At 41.1% G+C, this 26,716-nt stretch overlaps 1 protein-coding gene across 2 annotated transcripts in view; it reads right to left on the bottom strand.

Moving 5' to 3' along the window:
* The window catches only part of PTPRG (protein tyrosine phosphatase receptor type G), a 391,196-nt gene that overhangs the window by 155,520 nt on the left and 208,960 nt on the right, over positions 1-26,716 (bottom strand). For both annotated transcript variants that reach the window (XM_066195198.1, XM_066195199.1), the window contains exons 3-4: positions 26,059-26,238; positions 20,459-20,607 (exon numbers count right to left, since the gene is read on the bottom strand). In XM_066195198.1, coding sequence (XP_066051295.1) covers positions 20,459-20,607; positions 26,059-26,238 — 329 coding nt within the window. The remainder of the gene's footprint in view (positions 1-20,458; positions 20,608-26,058; positions 26,239-26,716) is intronic.

Raw genomic sequence — 26,716 nt, 5'->3', positions numbered from 1 at the left:
GCAGCCTCATTTGTGAAAACTTCTGCTTTACAGCACCCATTACCAAAAGACCTAATGACAGCAGTAGAGAGTTACTCTTACAGACCTCGATGGCATGACCTTTAGAGTACAAGCTCAAGGTCATACTTTCATTCACCCGAAGTCCCCAAGACTATTATTTTACAATGTATGCAATAATCAAAGCCATGCTTTAGGGTTTGGCAGACAAGCTGTTCTGTCTATCAGAATAACTCACAGATGGTATGTATGTGACACAACATATTCATCATGTTATATTCTTAGTATATGCAATTTTCCTCCTTGCTAAATTTTCCAGCGTTCAGCTAGGGCTCTAAGAAACTGCTGGTGCCTTGGAAGAGATACCCTTCCAGCCTTGTTGTCTTTAAATTAACTGAATAAAGAAAGAATCTAAAGGTTGAAGAAACTCATTCTCCTGTGTAATTGTAAAACATATTGAATTTGATTTTTTACCTTAGGTACTATTTTTTAACTTCTATTTTGCAGTTCATGTTTATTTTCTGCACTTCACATATTGTACTTTCCTTTTGCTTGATGTGTGCCATATTGTTTTAGATTTTGCTCTTACTTCTGCTTATTTATGATCCTTTTTTGACCAGAATCTCTGTAAGATTTGCTTTAGGGGCATTTTTTTTATCTTTCTTTCCAGGTAGTTGCATGCATAAGTGAACCATTAAAATTGAATCAGTTCAGTGAATCAAACTGAATGACAACAAACTAAAATGAGCAGAAACATACCTAAAGCAACAATCAGATTACTTATCTTACTTATTTGTAATGCTGCTTTTTTCCTCTCCTTGAGTTCCTTTGAAGAAATAAAAAACTACTTTTTTTGAAAAAATACCGGGTGAGTTTCCCCATCCTGAATACCACCTAGTTTTAATGTAGGAAAACACACAGAGGCAAGATGCACCCACACAAGGTCAAGTTTCGGATGCTGGCCCAGCAGCCAATTTTAAAGCTCGTCATTTGGAGGAGAGAGCCACCAGGCACAGCCAAGAGTTCAGGAAAATAAACTTCCTGCTCCCAGTTTCTCTTGCTTCTGTTACATCTGTCTGTCATTTACTCCCACTTTGCTGCTGTTTTAGAGCCTCAAGAACAAAGTCACCTCTACCACTGATCTTTGCTTTGCACAGTGTGCTGGCTTGGGTTAGTCCTTGGGAAATGAGGACAAGAGAGGAAAATAACTAAAAATTGGGTTCTCTGCTCTGGAAAGAACAAACCAACACAGCCAGCAAACAACCCACCAGTTTTATTTGTTACAGAATGATAAATGTCATTGCCATGATCAGAATTTTACAGTGGTTTTTGGTGTTTTAGCTTTTACGTTGAAAGCCAAAACATTTATAAAGCAATTGGAGTACTAGGCATGTAACTCCACAAGTGTCCATAGCAAGGCTTCACGTATGTCACTGTGCAGTAATAAAAGACTTCATATATCGTGCTAGCACTGGAGGTTACTATTTTTACTTTTTTATATGAGGAACTAAGGACAGGAATGCAAGCAAATGGAGGAGAAAAATGAAGGCAATTCCAATTAATCATTTCCCCTAGTGACATTTTAATGCATTATTACAATTATTCTAGAATGTCCTCAAAGGATCATCACACCAGCTTTTTCAGACTTCATTTTTCACCAAGTAAAAATTTAACAAGCAATCTTTTTCAAAAGTTTGGATCTCTGAAGGGGCAATACCTGTTCATCTCTCTGACTCTGTGGAAACAAGGCTACTACACACACTGCCATATCAGGTGTGCTATGTTACAAGGGCCTCTCTACATTTCCTTGTACCTTCATTGGTCTGAGCTTTTCCCTGCTTTGCTTTCTTTCCTATTCCCTCCCCAATGACCTTCTTCAATTCTGCATTTTCAGAAACTGACTGAAAATACAGCAAGAAAAAATCTAACAGCTAGACTGTGGCAGGGCAGGAGGGGTGGGATGAAGGAGAAGTGCTGGGTTGGTTTTTTTAAGCTATAAAGTTACTTTAATATTTTTTCCATTTTACAGCATATGAGTAAAATAACCTCTTCTGTCTCAGCATAATTAGTTCCCCAGTCCTGGCATGCCTAAAAGCCTCGTGTTGTTTGGGGTGCTGTTTGCCAGGGAACACTTAATATTCTCATCTATCACATGAATCAATAAAATGCAACCCTGTTTTTCACAAGGTGGCAGTGTATTAGGAAGAGTCATATGGGCTGAGTTAATTTAAAAGTAATAGACTGAAATTGTCCACATTACTTTTATTGAACTGACAGAGCAGGTCCACTGCTGCTAAGAAATTAATCCCATTTCATGGAATCACAGAGCAAGGCCATAAAAGTTACCGGTTTATCTTAAAAAAATAGTAAAAAAAAATTAAGCTCTGGTTTTTACTTCCAGAATATGGGGATTTTTAAGACATTACTCAGGAAATGAATAGGAGAATTAGAGCTCTGCCAGATTGATCATATAGCCATTGGGCTAAGTTTATGTTCGTCAGGGAATAAGCATCTCTCTTCTGATTATCAAAAGGTGAAAGCCTGGAAATAAACTTCAAGCACCTCTGACACGTATGAAAGCGAGGAGTGGAGTAACACCATTAATCCCCTTCATTATTTGAATGGAAGGACAAGGTCTCTTCAGAGAGCTAATGACCCCAAGAGTCTGGTGACCCTCAGGACAGTGCAAACCATTAATGAAAAAAGTGGAAAACCACGGTGAAGAGTCCAAAGCAGGGACTAAGCCTTAGTACATCTAACCAAGTTGGTCCTAAGACGACAAAATCCCAGCAATGAATTCCCCCCAGATCGAGCGCAGGCAGGATGCTTAGTGCTGGATTGTGCTGGGGGCCTTGTGCCTGCAACACTAACTCAGTCCCCCACCACCCCAGCTATATTTGGGTTTGTTAACACCTTGCACTTTAAAATGTTACACTGTTTTGTCCTGGACAGGCCAGGACACAGGACAGGCACAGTGCCAGAGAGGAGCAAGGTGAGCAGGGCAGGAGAGAAGCATTAGCAGGATCTGTGTCAGCAAAGCAGATTTCACCTTCCATAATACCTGTTTATCATTACTGGACCCATTACAGGAGGTTACCAGGCAGGAAACCTTCACTGCAGGAGACAGTGATGCACTTGTCATGGCATCCCCACACCATGTCTGGAAATTCTGACCTTTGTTTTCCTAAAAGTTTCATCCTCAAATTGATAAATTTCCTCAGACGTGAAATTAAAATCTTCAACATCAAAAATATATTTGCATCCAAGGATACATGTCATTTCTCATATTCTGCTATTTAAATCATTTGACTTTGAGTGAGATATGGGAGAAATTTAAGTTTCAGTACATTTTAGTCTCCATCATGTCAAATTTACAACCCTGGAGTAAATCACACTGCCAAGACAAATGTCTTCTCTTAAATCAGATTTGTTGCTTCCTTCCATACTTCAGAACATTAATAAAATTGGAGTTCTAGTTCATAATAATAGTTTCATCGTCACTGTGCCAGGAAAACCACAAAAAGTTCACAGGAACCTTAATTCACCCTCCCCACGCTCACTTCTCCAGGTTGAGTAATTCTAGGCCCTGCTTTTTTATTAGCTGTGTGAATGTGTGTGCATCTGACTCAGATTATTACCAGTGCACCAGCACGCACACAGTCAGTGCAGGTACACCAAAATTTGCTTTAAATGCCTTCTCTAAAAGCTGTTCTTATCTTCAGACTTCCCGAAGATTGGAGTCATTAAAATCAACAAAACAGCTCTCTGGGAAAGGGGCAAAAGCACCTGAAAGCAAGCAGAAATGGCAGGGATGTTTACAGCTCACTGAAATTACTTGACATTTCTCCCATAGGTAAAAGAAATTTCCAACAATTGTTTTTCTCTTGTCGTCTTTCCAACCAACACCTCTTAAATCTGTGCTCTCAAGAGAACCACGACTCTCTTTCACTTCTGGATCTGATGCCCAATTACAGGAGCTGCTGCTGAAGGGCATTACAGATCCAGACACTCCAGCAGATGCAAAGGAGATGATCACTTTATGTTCTCCCATTGCAGCACCACCCTTGACCCCAGTCAGAGGCCAAGGTGCATTGCTTTAGTCTTTATGCAAAGTTAAAAAGCAGATCTCCACCAAGGCACACAGCACTGAGCTAAAGTGGCACAAGGGTATAAAGTGCACTCGTGTAACGGCAGGTCACAGAGCAGAGACCTCAGCATCTTAAAAAAGGGCATCTCTTGAAGTTGTTTTTTTGACCTACTGCTTGACTAATCATCATTCCTAAACCTAGACACTAACACAGATGGGGCAAATGACACAAACCTGGATTCCTGGCACAGACCAAGGAACAGGAATGCAGCTTTGTAAGCACCACCCATGGAAACCCCTCTGACACGTGTGCCTCCAGCATTATACATGGCTTGTCAGGAGCCCTGTGTAATGGGAGGCACATGTCAGTGGAATGTTGCTGGGAACTCTGTGTGATTCAAAGCGCTTACTGCAGCATTATTACGGTAATCTTTCAGCATGCTTCTACTCCCCAACCTCTCCCCATTTTAACAAAACAATCCTAAGCCTTTATTAACAACGGGGTTTAATGAAAACCATACATTTCATGATGAGTGTTTGGTCATGCATGGGAGATTTGTTTGGAATCAGGATCACTTCTCTCTAGGAATATGACAGGAGATTAAATCATTAAAAATGTATAGTCTGTAATTAGTTTATCATCGCCAGAATTGCAGGAATATTTTCCAACATAAAACTGATGCCACCAGCAAGAGATCATTTTGAAAGATCAATGTTGCTGAGATATCAAAAAACAAAGTAATTAGGAGACAGCAGGCACGCTGTTCTCCTCTATACTTTTTCTTTACTTTTTTTTTTTTTGATACACAGATGCATGCATATATAGACATAGACAAAAACTATGTAACTCGCTTCATGTAAATCCAACCAGTGATGGGACATACTCTATGAGCCACAGAAACACTATTAGTGATTGTCCTAACTGACATGGTGATGTAAGATTATTCTGAAGCCATCTTCTAAGCCTTGAGGATTTATACTAACTGCGTAATTCTGGGAAAAGCCGAGAAAGCGACACAAACAGGATCTTGGTATTAGTTAATTATAGCACTGCAATATTTTCACCGGAGGCATTTTAGAAATAAACTGCAGTATAGTGATGCTGTTTGTATTGCAATAGTTAAGGTGGTTTCAGACCATAAATTATAAGCCTCATTTTTCAGAGTTTATGACAGGGCTATAAAAAAGGAACCAGCCCTAGCCAGTTTTCTTTTATGACATAAAAAATTAGCTATTTGAAAGCTATACATTTATGCATGAGTTCAGTGGCTTCAAATGGCTTTTCCCCTCCCACACTTTCCTCTTTCCAGCATGGACAAAGCCATGGTCACATTGGATGGCCACTTTCCTCTTCCTCCATACTGTACCCCAGTCCCTCAGGTGCATTGCCACTAAAATTCAGATTCTTTTGTTTTCCAGGGGGAATTAACAATCTTATGTGAGTCAGCATCCCTGGACAACTCTTTGTATGTATTTAGTAAGGAAATATTAAAGCTGTCATTTTCAATATGAGGTTCACAGACCCCTGGTGGACTAATTTAAAGGGGTCTGGAAAAGATAATTAAGAAAAGTCAATCTACTGTCAGTAGGCTTAAACTCATTGAAAGAAGGGCTGACACTTCATCAGGAAACTGACTAGCAGACTCACAACTAAAAAAAATAAAATAAAAAAAAAAATCAAACCTTCACTGAAATACTAGATTTTTTTTCCAAGGAGAATATGAATTTAAAGCAGCAAAGAGGGCTGATGTCAGCTTCCAGTGCAGAATTTCACTGCAAAGCAGATGCCAGCCCTATAGGCTCAGAGCTCACACACAGCACTTAAAACAGCAAATGTCAGCTTTGCCTGTGAACGGAGCAGGGAATTCCCACCACAGCCTCGGCTCTGCAGTGAGGCCACCACCTCCCCGAGCTGCCACTGAGCCCCCACCTCCTGCCTGTGTGCATGGACAAGTGGAGGCAAACACATCAGCTCAATTCCCTTTGGAATTGAAATGGATTACTTCCTGGATCTTGGTTTCTTTGGAATTGTGTATCAGAAGAAGCAAATGTCCACCATTTTTAATAGAAAAAACAGACTGTCCTTGCCCCAAGTGGCCAGTTCTTCGTCACTTCTGACTGGTGGGACAGACTGCTTGGCAGGCATCTTTCTCTTTTTAGAGACCTCCTTCCACAAGACAGCAGGGTATTTTCACAGACACATACCAATGGGGCCAGGAGCAGAGATCAAGCTCTTCCTGGACTAACAATTACCTTGATGCTTGTGGGCTTGACTTTTGGGAACTGAGGAAGCCACCATGTATTGACCTGAAAGCATCCAGAGCCATGTGCTAGGTCCCTTACCAAATGGGACACAGAATCCTAAGTCACTTAATACATGTTTTTAATATACATCCCTCTGCTCACTATTATTGCCAAAGAGCTTTATGCAAGCCTTTCAGCATACAGTTTGGTTTTACACATGCTTTCAGGTAACAGGGAAAATACAATCATTTTACGTGACCATTCATTCATTCACATGGCACCAACACTTTCTAGGTGTGCAGACATCCTTATTTTATGAATTATATATATGTATGTACATATAAATGAGAGAGAATGCAGAGAAAAATCACTTATCAGATATTAGTCACAACTTCTTGAAAGGGATATGATATTTCTGTTGAAGTGCACTTTAAGTACTTTAAATTGAGATACTGAAACCTCTTCATCATTAACCTGGATTGAAAATAATCAATAAATAATCATTTTGTGTGTAAGTAGGAAAGACAAATGTCTGATACATTAATTGTGAAACCCCTTCTGTACTAATGGTTGCCATAACCTAGGGGATCGATTCCATTATGGATATTTACACAGTGACCTATTAGGAATACACGGAAGTATCATTTTTTACATTGATTATCCATCCTTAAAACAGATAGTAATGTATACTTAAATGCTTGGATTGCAAAAATAATTTTTAACCTTTGTTACATACTCTTTGTTGAAGAGGAAATCGTTCGAGCATCATGGTATGAAGAACACAAATTCAATTTTTGTCTTAAGAAGAGAGGACAACTATGAATGCATATAAGAAAAAAAAAAATCTCTGATTTGTAGCAGTTACCTAGACCACAAATGTTTTTTATCTGAACCCAAGGAAACTATACAGACATTGTTGGGGAGTCACAAAATAAATCCATATTGAACTTTCACAAATTCTATCACCTTTTGAAAATGCCTGAAGCAAAACTCCCCTTCTGAATAGCTCCAGTACAAACCAACATAAACTCTCATCCATATGCCTGATGCTGAAGGCAGAACATTTTAATTTGACAAACTGTCCAGTGTCAAGCTTCCACAAAAAATAGCAGAACTAATGGGGAGGCAACTGCAAATCCAGCCATGAGCTCACAAATAATCCAAAGGTTACATCTGAGGGAGATCCCCCTCCAGCCACTGCTGTCTGCACCCCAGGGCATGGCACCTGCCTGCCCTTCTGGTGTGGGGCAGGGCCACCGTGCCACCAAGGAAAAGAAATAACCTCCTCTTTGTGCTCCAAAGGAGGAAAAGTACATGGGTAACCAGGCTAGCTGGGAATGAACAGCTGGAAATGGGAGTAAGGCTCTGAGTGAGTCAAAGGCTGCTGCAAAGCTGACGTCCTCTGTCTAGGGAAGGCAATGGAGGTGAAATGCTGTAGCCACATCAGGAGGACAAACACTAGTGGCTGATGATGGTCACTACTATCTGGAGAAAATGGAGATAACTTAGCCTGGGACAGCAGCTTCTTAGTAAAAGTGAGGTCTAGGTCATCTTCAGGTTGGTTTTACAGCCAGAGAAGAAGAGGCTTTTTTTATTTGGCTCTATGTGGGGTTCTTCCCAGAAAAGAAAGGAAAAATTAACTATGGCCTCCTAGTACATTTAAAACAAGCTGTCATTAAGTTAACCAAGCCCCAAGGAAGGCACATATTACCCGCTCCCAGCAAATTCACTTACTGATTATCAAATCAATTTAGTGATTCGGTCAAGTGCCCGTCATCCCTCAAAGCTTTTGCCACACCTGTCAACAAAACCAGGCACCGACTCCTCTCTTAAGGACATAACGTGTCAAATTGAAGGTCCTATTCAAATCACAGCTTCCTGCCAGTTCTGATCTCCTCCTCCATCTTTCATGCCATAATCTTCTTAAAACGAACGAAACCCACTGGTTATGAAAGTGCTGAATTTTCCACCTGCCAGTGAGGCCGGAGTTGGCACAGCGGGGACAGCAACAGCCCCACAATGAAGGGCCTGTACCATAAAAATGATTTTTTGTTAATGTTGTTAGATAAATTAGGTTGTTTTCAACAAGAGCTTCTCCCTTGCTAGAGATGGCACATATATATGGTGCAGTCAGGGAGGCAATATTGTCCTGCTGAATGTCTCCTTGTCCTTCACAGCAGATCACCAAAAAATAAAATTTCCAGTCCGTTTCAATTCATCCAACACACACGCAGTTGGGGAAATCTGGTGAGTATACTCAGAGGAGCACAACTAAAACTCTTGCTATACTTATCTACAGGTTACTTATTTGCATGGGTATTATTTCAACCATGCACACACTATTTCTGGGTCCTGGGATGGGCATCACAATCCCACAAATAGTTCTCCGCAATGAGAAGAGATGTGGGCCAGCAAGAAACATTAACAGAAAGAAGCAGCATCATGTTTAACCCAGCAATGAGTTGGCATTATTAGAGCCTGGGCACAATCTCAATCTACAAAAGCAAAATCTCAGCTGTGCCCAGCTCCTGCTCCCCCCAGCTCCATGAGGACAGCAGAGCCAGCATCTGGGAAGCTCTAAATTCAAAATAACTCTTGCAGAAAACTCCCTGCCATTGTGAGCACTGCAAACTCTTGAACCTGTTCAGTATGAGGCCCCATTTTAATCTTCTCAGCGTCCTTTCTTTTTAAAGCATAAGCAGATTAAGCTCACTAGGCATCTTTCTCCAGCAATCACCACAGATGCATTAAAATACAGCAAATGAAGAAGGTCCAATAAGGCTGTAATGAATGCATTATCTCAAATCCCAGATTGCTATAACTTTACAGAAGTCAAGAAATGAATCTAAAAACAGATTTTAAATACTGCATCAAGGATAAAGTATCGATGTATTGATCTTATGAGTGCCATTATCAGATGGCTATCTCTGGGTGTTAGGTGAATCCATTCACTGCTAGAAAGACACACCAGGTTGTCAAGGCCTGACAATTATCCTTACTAATTATTTCTCTCCTTCTGCCCTTTTTCAGTTCCAGCTTCTGACTGCTGCCAAATTATTTCTTGTAGTGTTACCAGAAGGCTTTCCACTTTTACCTCACTTAAGTATGATGGGGAAATATCTGAACTAACTCTGCTAATAATGCAGCAATATTATGTCAGAGATCATGTGTGGCAGTGTTAAGCAAACCAAAACGGTTTGCTAGGAAGCTTTTTTTGAAATGAGAGCTTGCTCTTTTTCTACAGAAAACATTAATTTCCTCTGACATGGTCTCACATTCAAACTACCCAGAGTTGAGAGCTGCACCTTAACTTTCACATATTTCATATTTCTTTTCTTTAAAAGGGACTAACACAACAGCTATTTGAGCTGCAAGAATCCAGAAACTAATGCTTTCAGTTTCTTGAAAGACTAACTTTTAACACTGTAATCTCATACCCTGGAAATAAAGGAACTCCCATCCAGGGGACACACAGCTCAATGCACACATTGACAGTGCTACAAAAGGAACAGAACAGGAACATATTATCAGAAGCAACATAAGGAAAATGCATGTTCACACTGAACCAACTTGGGTCTTGGTCTTGCTACTACTACACTGTCTGATAAATCACCATATGGTTCAGTGGGAGGGCTACCAGGCCTTCAGAAATGGTATTCCAGCAACAACAGCCTGTAGCTTCCAGCAGCACTGAGTAAAGAGCTCATGCTTTAACATCAGTGACTGGTACGTACGAAGGTCTCTACTTCAGGTATTTGCATTTTTTCTAGTGAAACAGGGAGCAAGGGGAATATTAGATGAGGTTGAAGAGGAAATAACTACGGATTTGAGGATGGGTGACTCAATTTACATTCAAGAAATACTGGGTTTTACTTTTACTCCCTTGAAATTTCATCTTTTGAATGTAGCTCATTAAGTGAGTGCTCACATTCCTGCCGCCCAAACAGAATGAGAGCTCTCAAGCAAAGAATTTCAAATGAATCCTTTTCAAAAGCATCCTGTTATTGTCTATCTCCTATTCTGAACTGGATGTAATGACAGTTCTTTTTCTTAAGAGATATTATCGTCCTGTCTGGAACATGCCACCTTGGGATCAAATGTGTCACTCAAATCCCAGCAAGCCACCCTCTCTCTCCCTCAAGAGCACTAACCTGCCCTAGGAGGACACGGAGCACAGAGAAAGGAGCATGGAATTCCCCGGTCAACCAAAGTTGATGTGAAATGAAGCAAAAGAGGCTCTCCTTTTCAAATGGATTTTGTAATTTTGACTACTCATCTGAGGGTAGTTTTGCATTTTAAAAAGCTAAACCTTCTACTCTTTGAAAACCCCTTGAGCACTGCATGCAGGCCTTGAGTATTGAATTTGTTATCTTATTTGTAGGCACTACAGCCCTGAAGGAATGGAAGGGCTTTATGTAGGCATAAAAATCACCCTAAAATCACCCTAAAATAATATACAATAATAAAAAACCTAATCTGGTTAAGGTAAAGAGCAAACATAAGCACTAGTGCAGTTCTGAATTTCAAAACACAGAATGTAGTAAGAATGTATATAAGGGCAAAAATTACAAAATTAAAGAAATTTCATCCATTTATGGCATGATAAAACCCTAAGATCTCTCTCTCCCTCTCATAACAAATGTGTGATAGATGTTGTACTAATGCATGTTTTTTTTCTCAAATTACATTCACCACTTGAGGTGAGCAAGTTTGCTTTTCCACCCTGCATTTGGTCTCCCAAGAGTCTGTAAAAAAAGTCAAATCTGCCCCCAGTCCCAGAGAAGACTGATTCATCCCTAATTGATTAGGGAAACACTCTCAGTCTTCTTTTCCTGGACAATTAACAATTCCCTCTGGAGAAACCAATGCTCTTTCGGCAGACCAGGTGCCATTTTCTGTGCTTGAAGAAACCATTAACAAACTGTTAGCCCACGGTAGGGGGAACAGCTCTTTTCCACCAGGCAATGTTGTTTCTAGCTCTGGTGGGAAGCCTAAATTCGTATTTCTTACATAGGTGTAGATCAGAGCTATGTTTTATAAAAAAACCCTACTGAATGCTCAAGGGCCAACAACAGCCAAGTGTCTTTGTGGGATATGCTAACAAAGGCACTGTAAACTGAAGGCAGCTGCAGACATTTCCCGGAAATACCAGCCCACCTTGCCTCCTCTGAAGCCAGAGGATAAAGGAAGGCCCCTTCTGTGGACATCCAGCCTAGATGGGACAGTGAGAGAAAAAGGCATTATTGGCCTTTCATGGAATGTGCTGAAAAGCCCAACTCTTTAGGAAAAAAATATTTTTTTTTCTTATTAAGCCACTTAGAGAAACACAAAGCAAGAGGACACATATTCAGCGATACAACTATTTTTACCAAATTGTTTTTTCTTTACAGAAAGACGAGAGTCTCAAAGCATGAGCAAACACATACGTTTTTTTCTTGTTTCCAGCTACTTGATTTTTATTTCATTTCCACCAAACAGTAAACTCTAGCTGTATTTCAGATCTTTTTTTCAACTTTAGTTAACCTTCCCATCCTGTCTGGAAATACAATGCCTTTGAACTGGGGAAATAACAAGGACTATGCTCATATTGCTGCATCCCAGAGCAGGAATTCCTCTGGGGCAGGTACTCCACAAAACCAGTGAAGAGATATTCTTTATCCCAAAGAGCCTTTAGATTCAATATAAGAAACTGCAAAGGGATTCAGGTGGAAGGGCAAGAAGGTGAATATGATCCTACTGATCAGCACTGTCCACAATGAATATATTTCACAGCCTGTTCCCTCTTAGAATTAAAAAGCCTTTTGGATACCTGCATTGGAAAATCAGTTCTAATGAAAAGCTTTTTTGGATACACAAACAGCCAGACAAGAAGATGTGTCTTCCTTTCTCGTTTACATGAGCTTTTGGTAGTCATCCCTTACAATGCAGTTCTTAAACACGTAATAAAATGACAAAGAAAAAGTGTCTGAATAAACGTACTGAATTTTCTCACAGCAAAAAAACATGTCTGATGTAATTTATTCTCTTGGCACAAAATTATAGCAACTGTTTAGAATTCTTCAGGAAAAAAACCCCAACAAAACCCAAAAGAAGTAAAATGCAATCAGTAAAGCACCAGTATATAATAGATAATTTAAATGCTGCCTTAAATCATGATTAACGTTAATGAAATCTATTCTGATTGTTGGAGTCCCAGTGAAATGGCTTCCACGGGAAATACTTTCCGACAGCTACCAACCAGCCCATTAACCACATTAAGGTTTTGTTTTGATCTTTTTGTGTGCCAAGGAAACATTATCGCTTCTCAACATATTTGTGCAACATTTCTTTTATCCCTCACACCCCTAAATATCATCCCTCTTTGTTATTTCCAGAGAGCCTATTGGGATAATCATGAAGGGTCACACATCTCCAGGGGAAGACATCCCAAAGACTGTTGGATTTGCCCCATGGAAAGGGGCTGTGCTGAGCCCCTTACCAAGCCTCACATGGTTCTAACCAACATGTCAGGACCCCCACGTGCAGCCAGCCTGGCACAGCATGGAGTGTGCACCTGTCCTAGTGCTCAGAGCCCACAGCCCAGACACACTTGAGGGACCTGCAGCTTCTCCCCCTGTAAGCCTCACACGCTTCATGGCTGTGCACTGGAACCTGAAAAATTTGCCTTCTGGCATTTAAATTCCCAAACTCCAAAAGCTATGAGCAATTATGGAAAACTTGACTCCCTGTTTGAGACTGAAGTGGCCATTTCTACTGAGAGGAATCAAAAAGGTCCTTTAATTGTTGCAGGAGCAAGTTTCTTTTGCAGCACTGCTGAAGCTCCCTTTTCTATCCACACTAAGTGCTTCTGTCCAAGATGTGTTTGATGCTGAAGTTCAGCTGACTCCTCACCTCACCTCAACTCTAACCCAAGTTAGAAAGCCTCAGTGCACAGCCCTCCTACCTGCACTCACCTCTCACCATCACTGCTGGGGAAAGGGAGCTGACATGAATGTGTAAGAGAACAGTTCATGCTGAACAGCCTTTCAAGTCCACCGAAGTCCTGGCCTGTTCATTACAGTCAGGGCCAGACGAAGCCACCTCTCCATAATGAACCACTTCTCCTTGCAGGACACTGCTAGACACTCTCACATGGCAGCTACCTAACACGCTGAAGCAGCAAAACCAGCTATCACTTGCTGTCCTCTTCCTTCTCCTCCCATAACCAAGGACCTTTTCCAGAAGAACAGGATTTAGTAAGCTACCCTACATATCTTCCCCCCTTTTTTTTGTCACACAGAATGCCCAGAGCAAATGCCAGTAAATCCAGTGGACCAAGTCCACAGGAAGCTCAGCATGCAGAGCTCACCTTTATAGCTGGGGAGAGACAGTCCCATTGTTCTAACTCAGACAATCCTACATTTCAAGTAACAATCCTATTGAATCTGTTACCTTTCATTAAAGTAGCTCTTACAACTCTGTAAAATTCTCCAACCTTTGTATTGATTTGTTTTCTCCTATTCAAAATAACTCTCCTTTACAACAAGAGCTGGCTGTCAGCCTCTTATCTCTTATTTTCACCCCATCTGATCCTCCTTCTCCTTGTCAGTCTTTCCAGATTCCAATTAATCATGTAGAAAATCAGGGACTTATGTTAAGAAGAATGTTCAACTCTTAGCTCATCATTAACATATTGTAATTGCAGTGTAGTGCTACTGCCTCTGACCTTTTCAACAAGTCAGTCGAGATCCTTTGGGGAAAGCAGGACATTCCCAGCCACAATGAAAAGGGTTATCTCTGATTCATGTCACTGGATAGTTATTTCAAAATAAAACTCTGGATGCATTGTAACATTTGTAATTCAGTCTAGAAATTACTGGGGCCTGGCAGACAGCAGGAAGATGCAGCCATAAAACCAAACTGCTGTTCCATTCCTAAATTTTGTCTAAGTCTCTACACGAACAGTCCCAGGATACACTAACCCCTCCACTAAATATATTTAATTTCAGACCATCCTCTCCTGTTTCTTCTTAATTATCATGGGACATTCACAGAAAAGATCAGCCAGATGGAGACTAAATATTTCACTACTACAAGATGGAGCATTCTGCACTAAAATGGAACCTTGATTACAATAAAGTCATTAATTAAAGTCTCAACTGACTCTCCTGTCAGTATATGGGAGACACTAAAGACAACTGAGAGGAGGCAGTGTACCAGCTACACTAAGGAAAATAAAACAGTAAACCAGGCAGTGATAAGATGATGTTTAATTTGCACTACTCACAGTGAAACAAGACGGAAACTCAGCCATGTGTTCAACATATCCATCCATTTTATGTTTTTAAAATGATGACACACTGCTTTCCTGACAATAAGAAACTTGAACAAGATTTAAAAGCAGTGAAGAGCAAAAAGGAATAAAGCCTAGAGACTCGGGAATAAAATCTTACTTTACTGGAGATAAGACAGAGATGTAGATTTAGCTTTTTAGATAAGACAGAGACACAGATGTGGCTTTTTAGCATATTGTATGTTTAGAGTATTTTATGGCTATCTGGAAGCTTGAAGACTGTAAGAAAACAAGAAAAACACCCCATGCTAAGTGTCATTTTGAAGAAAAAGAAATTAAATGTGAAAATCCCCAAGCCATTTCCTTGTCTGAATTATTAAGTCAGAGGTGCTGTAAGAAATGCAGATGGAACAAGCAGAGCATGTTAAATTCCCTGGACACTCCACTGCACAGACAGCACTCAAGAGTTTCACCAGCACATCTCCCATCAAAGTCACTGGGAGCTCTAAGTATCCCTTCACAAGTGTGGATTTGGTCCTTGGAGAGAATATTACACTAAAATTACTTCAGACAGTCATAGTCTCTCACTGTGATATATTCCCAATGGTCCTCTTTAGGTCCCCTATAAGTTTTTGACTTCTGCCTTGCTACATCCTGCCAGATGGAGGTATGGAAATTTGAAGAGCAACAAGTAAACAAAATATAAGGAAATAAATCCAACACTGGCTCCCTGTTTCACAGTAAATCTTTACTTGTGCTTGAAATCAGCACCAGAGATCTTTGTAAAATTACAATTACCACAAATGCTGCTGGATGTCAGAAATAATAAACCAAGCTGCAATACAGGGTGTTAATTCTCTGCTGTATACCAAGAGAACATGCAGTGGAATGTTCATCATTTAATGTCATAAAGTGTGTGCAAATCTAAGCAGAAGTCACAACTGCACCAAGAGTAAAATTACTGAACAGAAATGTTTCCATTTCTAACATTAAGAAGTAAATATTCCCTGCCATTCACAGGTGGACAGAAGGCTGGATGTATACTGTAGGTGATATACCAGGTGTGATAGAAAGTCTTAATATTCAGGATAAAACAAAAAAAACCCTAGTAAACTGAGTTTCCCTGTAGCAAAGGTTTTTGTGCACTGAATACCACTCATTTCTTCTACATTTATGACACTGATTGTCATCTGCCTGTGATAATAAAAACCATCAGAATTTAAGTAATATAATGAGAGGTAGAACAGCGTAGAGTGATAAACTTTGACAAGGTTATCTGAGCATTCAAATTAGAGCAACTAATTGTAGATCTAGACCACACATGTCAGTATGTAGATTCAAAGAGAAAAGGAAGAAAATCAAAGAAGCAGCAAGAACAAAGACACCATTAGAACCTGGAAGGTCTTCTAAGAAAGACACTTAAAGAGCAGCAAGAATTGTTAATGCAAATTATTGTTTTGTAATAATAATTTAATAAAGTGAATACATAAACATAATGTAAAAGTTTGTTAATTGACATGAGAGAGGGGGTCAGCTCTTCCATTTTCTGCTGGGATGGTTTGTGAGGGTGGTGGTGTTGTTGTTCTTTTTTTTTTTTTTTTTTTTTTTTTTTTTTGTGTGTGTGTGTGTGTTATAATGGAAAAGAACTTGAGATTTCCAAAAACATGCATGTTGGTACTTGTGTGTGGATATGAAATCATATTGCTCTTTCAGAAGCAATTTAGCCTAAACAGTACAAGTTTGTTCATGTAAGAGTAAAAGGATGAGGTCTCCATGGCATATTGCAGTATGGTCCTTGGAATAAGATTCTCATTTACCAAATAAATTACTGTATAGTACTGTATAATGGTGTTCACATTATAACTGACAATTAGCACCATTAAAGAGAACGCTCATAAACAGCCAAAGCTCACATCAAATTAACACAGCCATGATTAAAATCACTCTTCTGATTTCTGCTCTTCACAGAAATAAGCAGCATTTTGCATAAAAATTACTACGAGACAGCTAAGAGAAAATTAAAAAAATAACCCCATGGTATTGCTGGGATGGTGGTACCTCACTCCAGCAGCACACAGAGCACTGCCACGTCAGCTCCTCACTTGCTATGAAATATTAAGCATCGGGTTTCCCTTGAAGCAGCCAGCCAGCACAGTGGGCCCTGCCTGCTGCTGAGAACCAGTTTGGTGGCACAGGAGATTAAAGTGCTGCAATTATTCCTCCTGGCTCTAATGAGGGGAACCAAGGTTCTCTCCTGGCCTGAGGGAGGCTCGTCTTCGTTATTTTAATTTTGTCACTTTTCCACTTAAGTGGTTTCTAGCGTTTGCTTGTCCACTTATATGGCTGTGGCTTCAGAAAGAAAAAAATAACGTGAGGAATTACAGTGGAGAAGAACAATAACAAAATACAAAGGAGTCAGCAATTCATTAAAATTTAGAAAATACAACATTAAAAACTTTTCTTAACTCTAAAGAAAAAAAAAAACAAAAAAACCAGTCTTTAACTGGCACAGAGCCCGTGTCCTCATTAGGATTCACACTCCACTCACACAGCAATGCGCTAATGGTATCACTTTAATCTTCAGCATCACAGCACTACTTCCTGGCCTCACCCAGATATTGCTGGTAAAGTGGCAAGAAAGAGGGGAAAAGGAAGTTTCTACTGAATGCTGACCAGGCCTGGTATCAATCTGGATGTACGAGGAAGTTTGGAGCACATGGACATCTCTGTTCATGAATGCTGCTTCAGAGACACCCAAACTCATCATGGCTTCATTAAGATCAAGTATCACTAAGGAAAATCTAATCAATAAATAAGCAATCAAGGCCACATAATGAAAGAATACCATTACATGTTCCGTAGTTTAAAAAGAAGTCCCAATATGCTATACTAAAGTACTGCAAGATAATACGCCTTTGATCCAACATGCCTTTAAAGCAGGAAACAAAAGGATGTTCTCATATATCTTACTAACTAATTTAACATAAAATCATAAAAAAATATGATCCAGATGGGCTTCAATGAAGGAAACCAATTAACATAGACAGCCTTACCATCTGACACATTAGTTGTAATAATATAAACCAAACAACATGGTCAAACAATAATGCTCTGTATTATATCTGACATTTCTAATTAGTTTCTGTATCCTCTTTCAAGAAAAAAATACTACCAGCAAGCACTTTGTTTCCCAGAGGAGAAAACTTCTAAACTTAATGTGCACAGACCTCGTTCTGTGGATGAAGCTGATCTGTATTCCCTTGGGATCTGCTTTGAAACTAATGGGTTTTGCACAGTCCACATCTGGTTGCAAAATAAAGACTTAGAAAACATTTCCTTTCAGCTGCATTGCCACTGTAACTGCTGCAGACCCGGAATGCCAATACCTACACACTCCTGTAAGCTTTTCCTGTGTCCATGGGCTCAGAATAATCAGAATAATTTAGGCTTTGCTTTCTGTAGGACAGAATTTTGGTTTATCCTTTCTACAGCCTCCCTAGAAACTCTACTTCTCAAATAAAGTGGAGTGCTTCTGGCTCAGACCTCCCAGCATCAGGCAATCGGGGTTGCATCATACAGTTGCAAGCTGCACTACAATTAGCATTACAAATTAAAACCTCCACTGAGAATACATGTACAGTTACAGTTTGAGAAGTCTAATCCCAACTATTTAGACTAGTTTTGCATCTATCAGCAATAAAGACTCAATTTTATCACCCTAGACCTATTGTACCCTCCAAAATCCAACCACAGAAATCTTTTGCAGTACATGATTGAAAAGTCAGAATTCTTCTGTAGGAGGTAGATAGCATCACAACAGGGAAAGGCTTGATTTGGAAACTGTTCTTCCTTTAAAAAAAAAAAAGCAAAGGAATGGCTGTAGGAATTCTGCTAATGTCATCATACCAAGGAAGGCCAGAGGTCCATGTCATTGCAACAAACACAAATCACTTGGGAATTATTAGGATTAACACTAAACCTATCTGACCCAGCAATTTATTTTGCTCAGCACCCATAAACAAGCAACATAAATTCCTAAAGGCAGTCAAGGCACTATCCTCTCAATTTTCAAGTTAATATTCCAAACAACTAAAAAGAAGAATATTTAAACTGTACGAAAACTATTTCTTAGGAACTTGCTTATTTCCAAAGTACAAGAGCTCCCATTCATCAAGCCAACATCAAATAGCCTTGGAATCAGAAGAGAGGGTTTCTGAAGTAGAAATACTATTTTTGACACAAACAAAAAGGCCCAGGCTTTTTCACCTGCTCCAGTCCCCCACATTTCAGAGGACGAGTTGACTGGCTCTGTAGATGGCCTGAGTGCATCTTCCAGAGGTTTACAAATGCCAGTATTTCCAACTGAGACACACAGGGCAGCATGACAATGTTTGAGCCTTTGCTCCATCTGCCTAGGGGTGGCCCCTTGTGAGAAATCACAGCTACATAAAGGAGATGATAATGAAAAAGCTCATCAAAAAGAAGACAAAAAATAAAATTTCTGCCTCTCAGAAAATCCAACATACAGGTACACAACTGGGAGACAAAAACCAGCTTCTAATTCTTGTGTGATGGGGCAGTTTGAACAGGCAGGTGAAAATTGGAGTTTTGATAATGCACTAGAGTCTATTAGAATCTCCCTTTGAGCTTTGGAAGCCTCTTCCCACCTCCTGACAAACGTGACTTGTCTAAAGCCACATGTGAGGAATTATGGCAAGCTGGGAGATGAATCAAATCCCAAGACCACCAGTTCTGCTCACCCATGAACATTCCGGGAACGTAAGTGCAGCTCCCTGCAACCTGCTAAGGAACCACACGCCACACTTGGGAACTGCCTATCTGCCAACCTACAGGCAAAGGTAATCCCAGACAACCTCTTGTTTATCTCACCATGTTTAATCTTGACTATCAGGGTTTCATAGTGAAAACTGTCAACAAACTCTGTTGACACAGTAAAGCTTCAGTGAGGACAGAGCGACCTTGGGCTATTGGTCACAAGCCAAGACCCAAACACACCCAGCTCCGTGACAGTGCCTGCACTTAGGGCCCTCCAAAGGCACATCCCTGCAGTCAGCTGCACTCAGGTGCCTGGCCCTGGGCTCTGACTTGGGCCATCTGAAGCCATGTCCCCACAGTGAGCTGCACACAGGTGCCTGTCCCTGTCCCCACAGACAGCTGCACTCAGCGCCCTGTCCCTGTCCCCACAGTCAGCTGCACTCAGCGCCCTGGCCCTGTCTCTGAACACGCTGTGTTCTCAGGGCGCTGTACCTCGCTCCCGCCATTGCTGGGCCGCTGTCGGCTGGGGCTGGCTCGGGCCCAGCAGGCTCCAGCGCAGGCAGAGCATACACAGAGCTGTTTGCACGGATCTGTGGAGAGGTTCCGTCAGTGCCAAGCAAGGGATAGCAGCTGAATCCAGGTAGAGGTCAGGCCATGTGTGTGCAAGGAAGCAATTCCGATGACAGACAGAGGCCTCAGCACGACGGCTCCCAAACTGCTGCTATTTGTTTGTAAGCGTCATGGGAAAGGAAAGGTTTGGAGGACAACGAGGTCACCCGGCGGATATTTGTAAGCAGATCCTCCCACACATGCAAAGCTTATGGGAGAAACGAGAAAAGTGGCTGTTTGCAACTTAACCCACGGGACATGAGAGCTGGCGAGGCCAGCAAGGCAGAGCTTGGAGCTGACATTGCAGAAGCACATGAGAGATGATGGATAGGGCGCTGTGAGGGCCGGAAGGGCCTGCAAAGTGATATGTTCACTGAAAGAAACATAGCCCTATTTCACTGTTGCCTCGGACTACAGCAATACATTCTGATTTTGTTTTCTCTGAGAACACAAGCACACGTCTTTCCACTCACCTCAACGGGGAACCTCTTGCCGTTGATGCTGTGTTCAGAGCCAGCTGATCCGTTGCTTTGACCCCAGTGAAACTCCACTTTCTCTGCCTTGAATCTGCCCGGTAACCCGGCACCACTGACAAAATAATCGTCCTTCAACAGGATAGCAACTGCACACACAGAACAAGGAGAAAGAAACTCTTAGCACAGTTCTTCTGAAACAGTTGCAGTCTTTGCTCATTAGATCAGAAAACTTCTCCAAATGCAAGTAAAATGTCGGGTCATCATTTTCCTCTTTACAGGGATTGGTTAAAAAAAACAGGTCTGCAAGTAATGTTGGCTAATTCTGGAAGTGATTATGAAGTTACACAGGCTACAGAAAATCCCAAAGTCCAAATTTCTCAAGGACATTTTGCCCTCCTTATTGGACTTTGATTAAAATTTAAATAGAAACTACATCAAAACCTGTTTAATGTGGTTCCAGAGAGTAATGGCTGACCATGGTCCCTGCCCTTATAAACCCCTCAAGGACTGTAAATCGCAAGTCAAGAAAAGAACGGGTCTCCTGTTTCTCGGATTTCCTCTTTTTTGTTGGTGGGGATCCCTGTGCCCTGTCCCACCTCTACTGCTGGACATGCTGTGCGCTTTCCTTAGCCTCCCTGCTCCTCCTCTACGTAAAATGGGGAGAGTCACAATAACATTTTTGAGACCCACTCGTGAGACTTCCTCCATAAGAACTGGGTTTTATTACAGTAACTCTGATATTATTATTACGTGATTCAATGAGGGTCAGAAAGATCTTCTTTGTATTCTCTTTACACTTCCAAAAGCCTTTGTATTTTATGTAACAATAAAAGCTCTAGGTCCAAACAGAGGGCAGAATAATATGGTGGAAGCTGTTACACGTTGCAGGGGAGGCCTGTGGTCCAACCAAGAACTGATTCCAGCTTTCAAAAAATTCCTTTCTGCTACTCTCACTACACAATCCCCTTCCTTTCCAGCATCTCCTGATTTTGATACACACCATTCCTAAAAATCACTTCCCACAAAATTATTTCTTCTCATCCCTCACAAAACCATTGCTTAAAAACAGAACTAAATTTTGAATTTTTTTTCTGTAAAAGTCATTGCAGACCAGTGCTTGCTGTGCCTAGAATACTGTGATTTAAGTTGTGGGGTTGGTTTTGGAGCTTTTTTTCTTTTTTAATGGAAATAGCAAAACCCACAAGGATTTCGCTGTGTTCTTAAGCCAACTGTGTGATCACAACAGGAACATTAATATAAATCAGTTTTATTATGTAAGGAGGATTTTATTCACTGCTAAAAAAAAACCAAAACCAAAAAAAAGCTACTTGTGAAATAAAAGTTATTTCTCTGTTGGTGACTCAGTGCGGGCTCTGCTGCAGGCCAGGCTTTGTGCCCTCCCCGACAGTGAGCTACAGCAGCATCATCTCAGGTGCAATTTTTTCACACAGCTCAACTTTAAACAGTTTGTATCAAAACCATCTAAATGTTAAACTGCATGAAATGTTCAGACGTTTCTAAACTGCACCAGCAAAATCACGGGGCTGTTTTCTTCCATGATTTCTGCTTCTTTTGGCACTCCCTTTGCATCCAAGTGCTTTGTGTAGGAGGATGGGTGGTGCAGAACTGGCTATAGGATACTGCCTGTGTCAGCCAGGGTACTGCTGGTAGTCACTGCCTGCTTACACCAAATCCGTGAAACATAAGTTGACTGAAAGCACCACTGCTCTCTACCTCCCTTAAAAAACTCCCAATGAGCTAAGCAGCATTTTTAAACGGTGAAAAATCTCTTTCAATTAGTTACAAATTCCACAGATGAAATTGTAGGAGATGAGGAATACAGCAAAGCAGATTTGCATGCATCTGTTAAAAACCTCTGTGGAGATCCAGTTGCATCTAATAAATATTTGATAGTTCCCAAATAATTTATGGCTCTGTCAGGGGTCATTTTACTTGTTTTAGATGAATAATTAAAAGGATAATTAGGAGGATGTACAATCTGAAATGTTCATCTAATTGTTCATTTTACAGTATTTCTTACACTGCTGAGCTGTATGACACATGTTCCCATCACCTTCCCAGCCAAGCAGCATCCCCTTACTGCCAGGAGCTTCCCTCCTTTTTCTGTGACCCCAGGTATTCAGGACTGAAACAACCAAATATCACTTTACTGGGCTTTGGGAGCCACTGCTTTTATTCCAGGATTTCTGTAGAGTGCAAGGAATCAACCCCCAAAGTGTACTAATTTAAAATACTATATAATTGAGATTACAAACCCAAAGAAAGTGGTGTGCAGCCACCAGGACCACAATTGTGTGATGTGATTTGCAGGTTCAGGGCTGGTGTCGGATGCCCATCACCCATGTGAGAGCAGGATAAACCTGGACTCGAAGCAGCTCTTCCCCTGCCCTAGCAGAGTGGTTCTGATGGTGAGGACCAGCCAGAGTGATGCACATCACACACGAAAGATACTTAACAAAAACAAAATTCTGGTAGAAATTTTAGTAAGTTTCTCTAAGCAGAATTCTCCTGATTTTAGAAGTTTTTGGTATGAACACAGTTAATGCAAATACAACTGTGGAATGTGTATATCCTCCAAGTGATCTCTAGCACTTAATACTATGGCCAGCTACTCTAGTGATGAAAATGAGCCTGCATTTGCGCCTTTGCCAATGTAATTGTACACAAAAGCACTTCTAGTCAACACAGAGACCTTAAAAAATCCATTGACATTTTCTGAATGAAACGCTGTTTTCTCTGCTTTGTCGGCCCTTTACCTGATTGAGAGGGGGATACAAACAAGAAAGAGCAGAACAAATCTAAACAGAATTACCTTTCAGAGCCTAAAAATAACTCACTGTTCTGTCGTAAAAAAAAAAAAAAAAAATTTACTAGATCCTACAGCAATAACAATAACCCAAGCAACATATTTCCTGCCAGTTAATGAGCATTAAGGTTAAGGGCCTTTAGCTTTCCCAGGGACCCCTGTCTCTTTAAACCAGCCATTAATTGCTGAGAAATGCCCTCTCCATCCATCACCATTTCTTAAACAGTTATTTAGTTTACTGTCTCTGTCAGTCTGCAATATGAAGGTCTTGTGTGGCCATCTGCTGCAAGACTCTGCTGCCAAAATGCATCGCGATTTATGGCACAGCCGGCCTCTATCTTCTACCCACAAGCCAAAACAACCTACTTGGTTTGCTGCTCTACCATTTACCACCTTAAAAATTAATGCCAGGCAAGTTTCTTCAAAAGGTCAGAAAACCAAGAAAAGGAATGGGACTTGATAAAACAAGGGAGGAGTTAGGATCTCAGCAGAGGAAATCAGGGCTGACAGCAAGGCAAAAAGAGTCTTCACGTTACCAGTAAAAGGCCATAAGTTACCAAGAAAAGTGACAGTTACTGTTGCTCTGAGAAGCAATAACTTGTCGGCAAAAATCCATACCCCAATGGGTGAGGAAATCAAATATAGCAGCACTGCTAAAATCACCCAGCAGAGAAGACTGAAGCTTCAGCTTCCATTGCCAACTGCACCAAGACCAGAAAAACTCCTGACACTCTGCAGTTCAACAGAACAAGGTTCTGGCTTGTACCAGCAACAGTGTGGCCAGCAGGACCTGGGCAGTGACTGTCCCCTTGTACTCGGCACTAGGCTCAGTTTTGGGCCCCTCACTACAAGAAGGACACTGAGGGGCTGGAGTGTGTCCAGAGAAGGCACCGGAGCTGGGGATGGGTCTGGAGCACAGGTTTGATGAGGAACCACTGAGGGAGTTGGGGGGACTCAGCCTGGACAAAAGGGGGCTCAGGGGGGACCCTTCTTGCTCTCTACAACTCCCTGAAAGGAGGCTGCAGGCAGCTGGGGTCAGTCTCTTCTCACACGTAACAAGTGAAAGGGCCTCCAGTGTTGCCACTGGAGGTTTAGATTGAGTATTAGAAAGAATTTCAAAAGGGTTCCCAAGCAGTGGAAGAGGCTGCCCAGGGAAGTCTAGAGTCACCATCCCTGTAGATATTTAAGAGACATGTAGATGTGGCACTTGGGGACATGGTTTAGTGGTGTCCTTGGCAGTTCTGCGTTAATGGTTGGAATCAATGTTCTTAAAGGTCTTTTCCAACCTAAATGATTCTAGGATTCTAACATGGTTTCCTATTACATGTGCAGCAATATTACTGTTATATGTACGGGTAGCATTAACATCCTTCTTAGAAGAATAGCACCACCACTTTTTCATGGTCTTTCTAATTACATTTATTGCTGATTACCATAAACAGCCTCTCTGACCATAAAGGGCAGGGTGCATAACATGAGCAGATTAATTAAGCACCAGATTTCCATAGCATTCAACCTTGCCTGAACCCCATGCTGCTACCAAGGGCAACCAAGTCAGGATTTCAAAGCAAACAGGAGCACTCTCAGTGAAGTTGGGAAAAAACCCGGAGTTATGCAGCGAAACCCCTAGCTATGCTTGGTGGTGGTTTATGTTAACTGGATTTGCTTTGCAGTGAAAGAAAACAGGCTCACAGTCTGCCATTCCATTTCATCTGAGGGGCAGTAACTCCTGCTAAGATCCTGAACTGTTGGAGCAGGATCTGAGGCACTCGCTGGACTCCAGGCCGTGGCTCAGATGTGAAGTGCCCTGGAGTTGATGGGTGTATCTGAGGTCACGCTGTGTGCACAGCTGAGCCACCAACTCCAGAGCAGGTACATGCCCTGGGTCCAGCTAGCCGACCTGTGACGGGGGACATGGTACAGAGAGCACTATAGAGATGCATGTCAGATGTTAATAAAGATAAAAATATACTTCCAATAAATAAAATTGAATTAATTAGTGGTTTAATCCAATTCACTAAAAATACTTGACCTTGTCAAATGAAGAGGGTGGCCTTATAATTTCTGCTTTTTACGTTTTTAGAATTAAAGAGTAATCAAATGCATGAGGCTTTGCATATAAATCAACCTTGACCTTTCGTTGAACTGTTTTGGTAAAAATAAGCAGTACTCATGCCTGCTCTTTTTTCTCTAAAAGCCAGAACAGACAGAGCAGAAAAGGATTCAGTTCAGTGAAGAACACTGTGCTATAATCATATCAGAAACACATTAATAAGCCCCCACTACTCTGAGCAGTTATTGCTCTTTCTTCTCTAAAATCTTCCAATTTCTAAGACTTCCCCTCTCCTTCCCCCTGAGCCCTGCATCTCAGCATTCTTTTGGATTAGGTGTTAGAGCCTCCCAAAGCTGATAATTCAAGGTTACACCTTGAAACTCTTACACTGCCTTTTATTCTGAGGAATAACTGACTACCAAGAGAATTAGTTTAGACTGAGAACAAAAAAAAAAAAAAAAAAAAACCAAAAAAAACCCAACAAAAACCCACCAAAAAAAAGCAGCCCTTAAAAAACCCCTTAAAAATCAATCTGCAGAACTAGCTCTGCATAGAATGCAGAGGCAGAGGTAGGTGGCTTCTACTGAAAATTACATTAAAAAAAAAAAAAGACAAAAAACCCAAACAACAGAACAATGAAAAAGGAGGAGGGTGGAACATGGCATGAATTTTTAATTGACTGCAGTCAGGCTATGGAGACAAGTAGAAGGAACATACCTGTTTTTCCTGTGTTTTTCATCCAAGTCTTGTTTGATGATTCATTGTCGAAACCATCCAGCTGCAGCTCTTGATACTCATCTCCAACCTGGGCCAGGTGGTCTATGATGTCTATGGGAGACTGGTGAGACCCTCGACATTTCTCGCTGGAAGTCACCCAGTGCTCGGGACCGTAGGTACCTGTTAAAATACACCAGTGTCAACATCCCAGTGCCTCAACAGCACTGGATAACTCTTAAGTGTGAGGATGAAGCACTTAAGCTCCCCAGGTAACTCCACCACAGTGTCAATTCCCACATTTGAAAGAGGTTAAGACTTGCAGAGTTACGAGGAGACTGAAATCCTTTGGCTTTGTGCTGCGTTCCAGCTTCGCCTCTGGCAGTAATGAACAATGGCCTTTTTTAAAAACAACTATTCTTTAAATCTTTCTGCAGTTCCCAAGCCCCTCTCGTGCATATGTTATCAATTACCATGCTGCTCCAGGAACTCCCCTAAAGCTCCAGCCTTAATATATTACTGTATAGTTTATCCTTTCGTGATGGACATATAATGTAACAGACACACATTAACTTGTGTTCTTGCAATACTGTGTTTAGATAATATGATCTTTATTAATGATCTCATTTCTTTTGGAGGTTTTGAAGCCAGAAAAGATTAA

Source organism: Chamaea fasciata, unplaced genomic scaffold (genome assembly GCF_029207755.1).
Source record: "Chamaea fasciata isolate MVZ Bird 193981 ecotype frontalis unplaced genomic scaffold, bChaFas1.0.hap1 SCAF_13, whole genome shotgun sequence".
NCBI lineage: Eukaryota > Metazoa > Chordata > Aves > Passeriformes > Sylviidae > Chamaea > Chamaea fasciata.
Note: the sequence above shows the minus strand (reverse complement) of the source record. Positions and strands in the feature narration are given on the sequence as shown.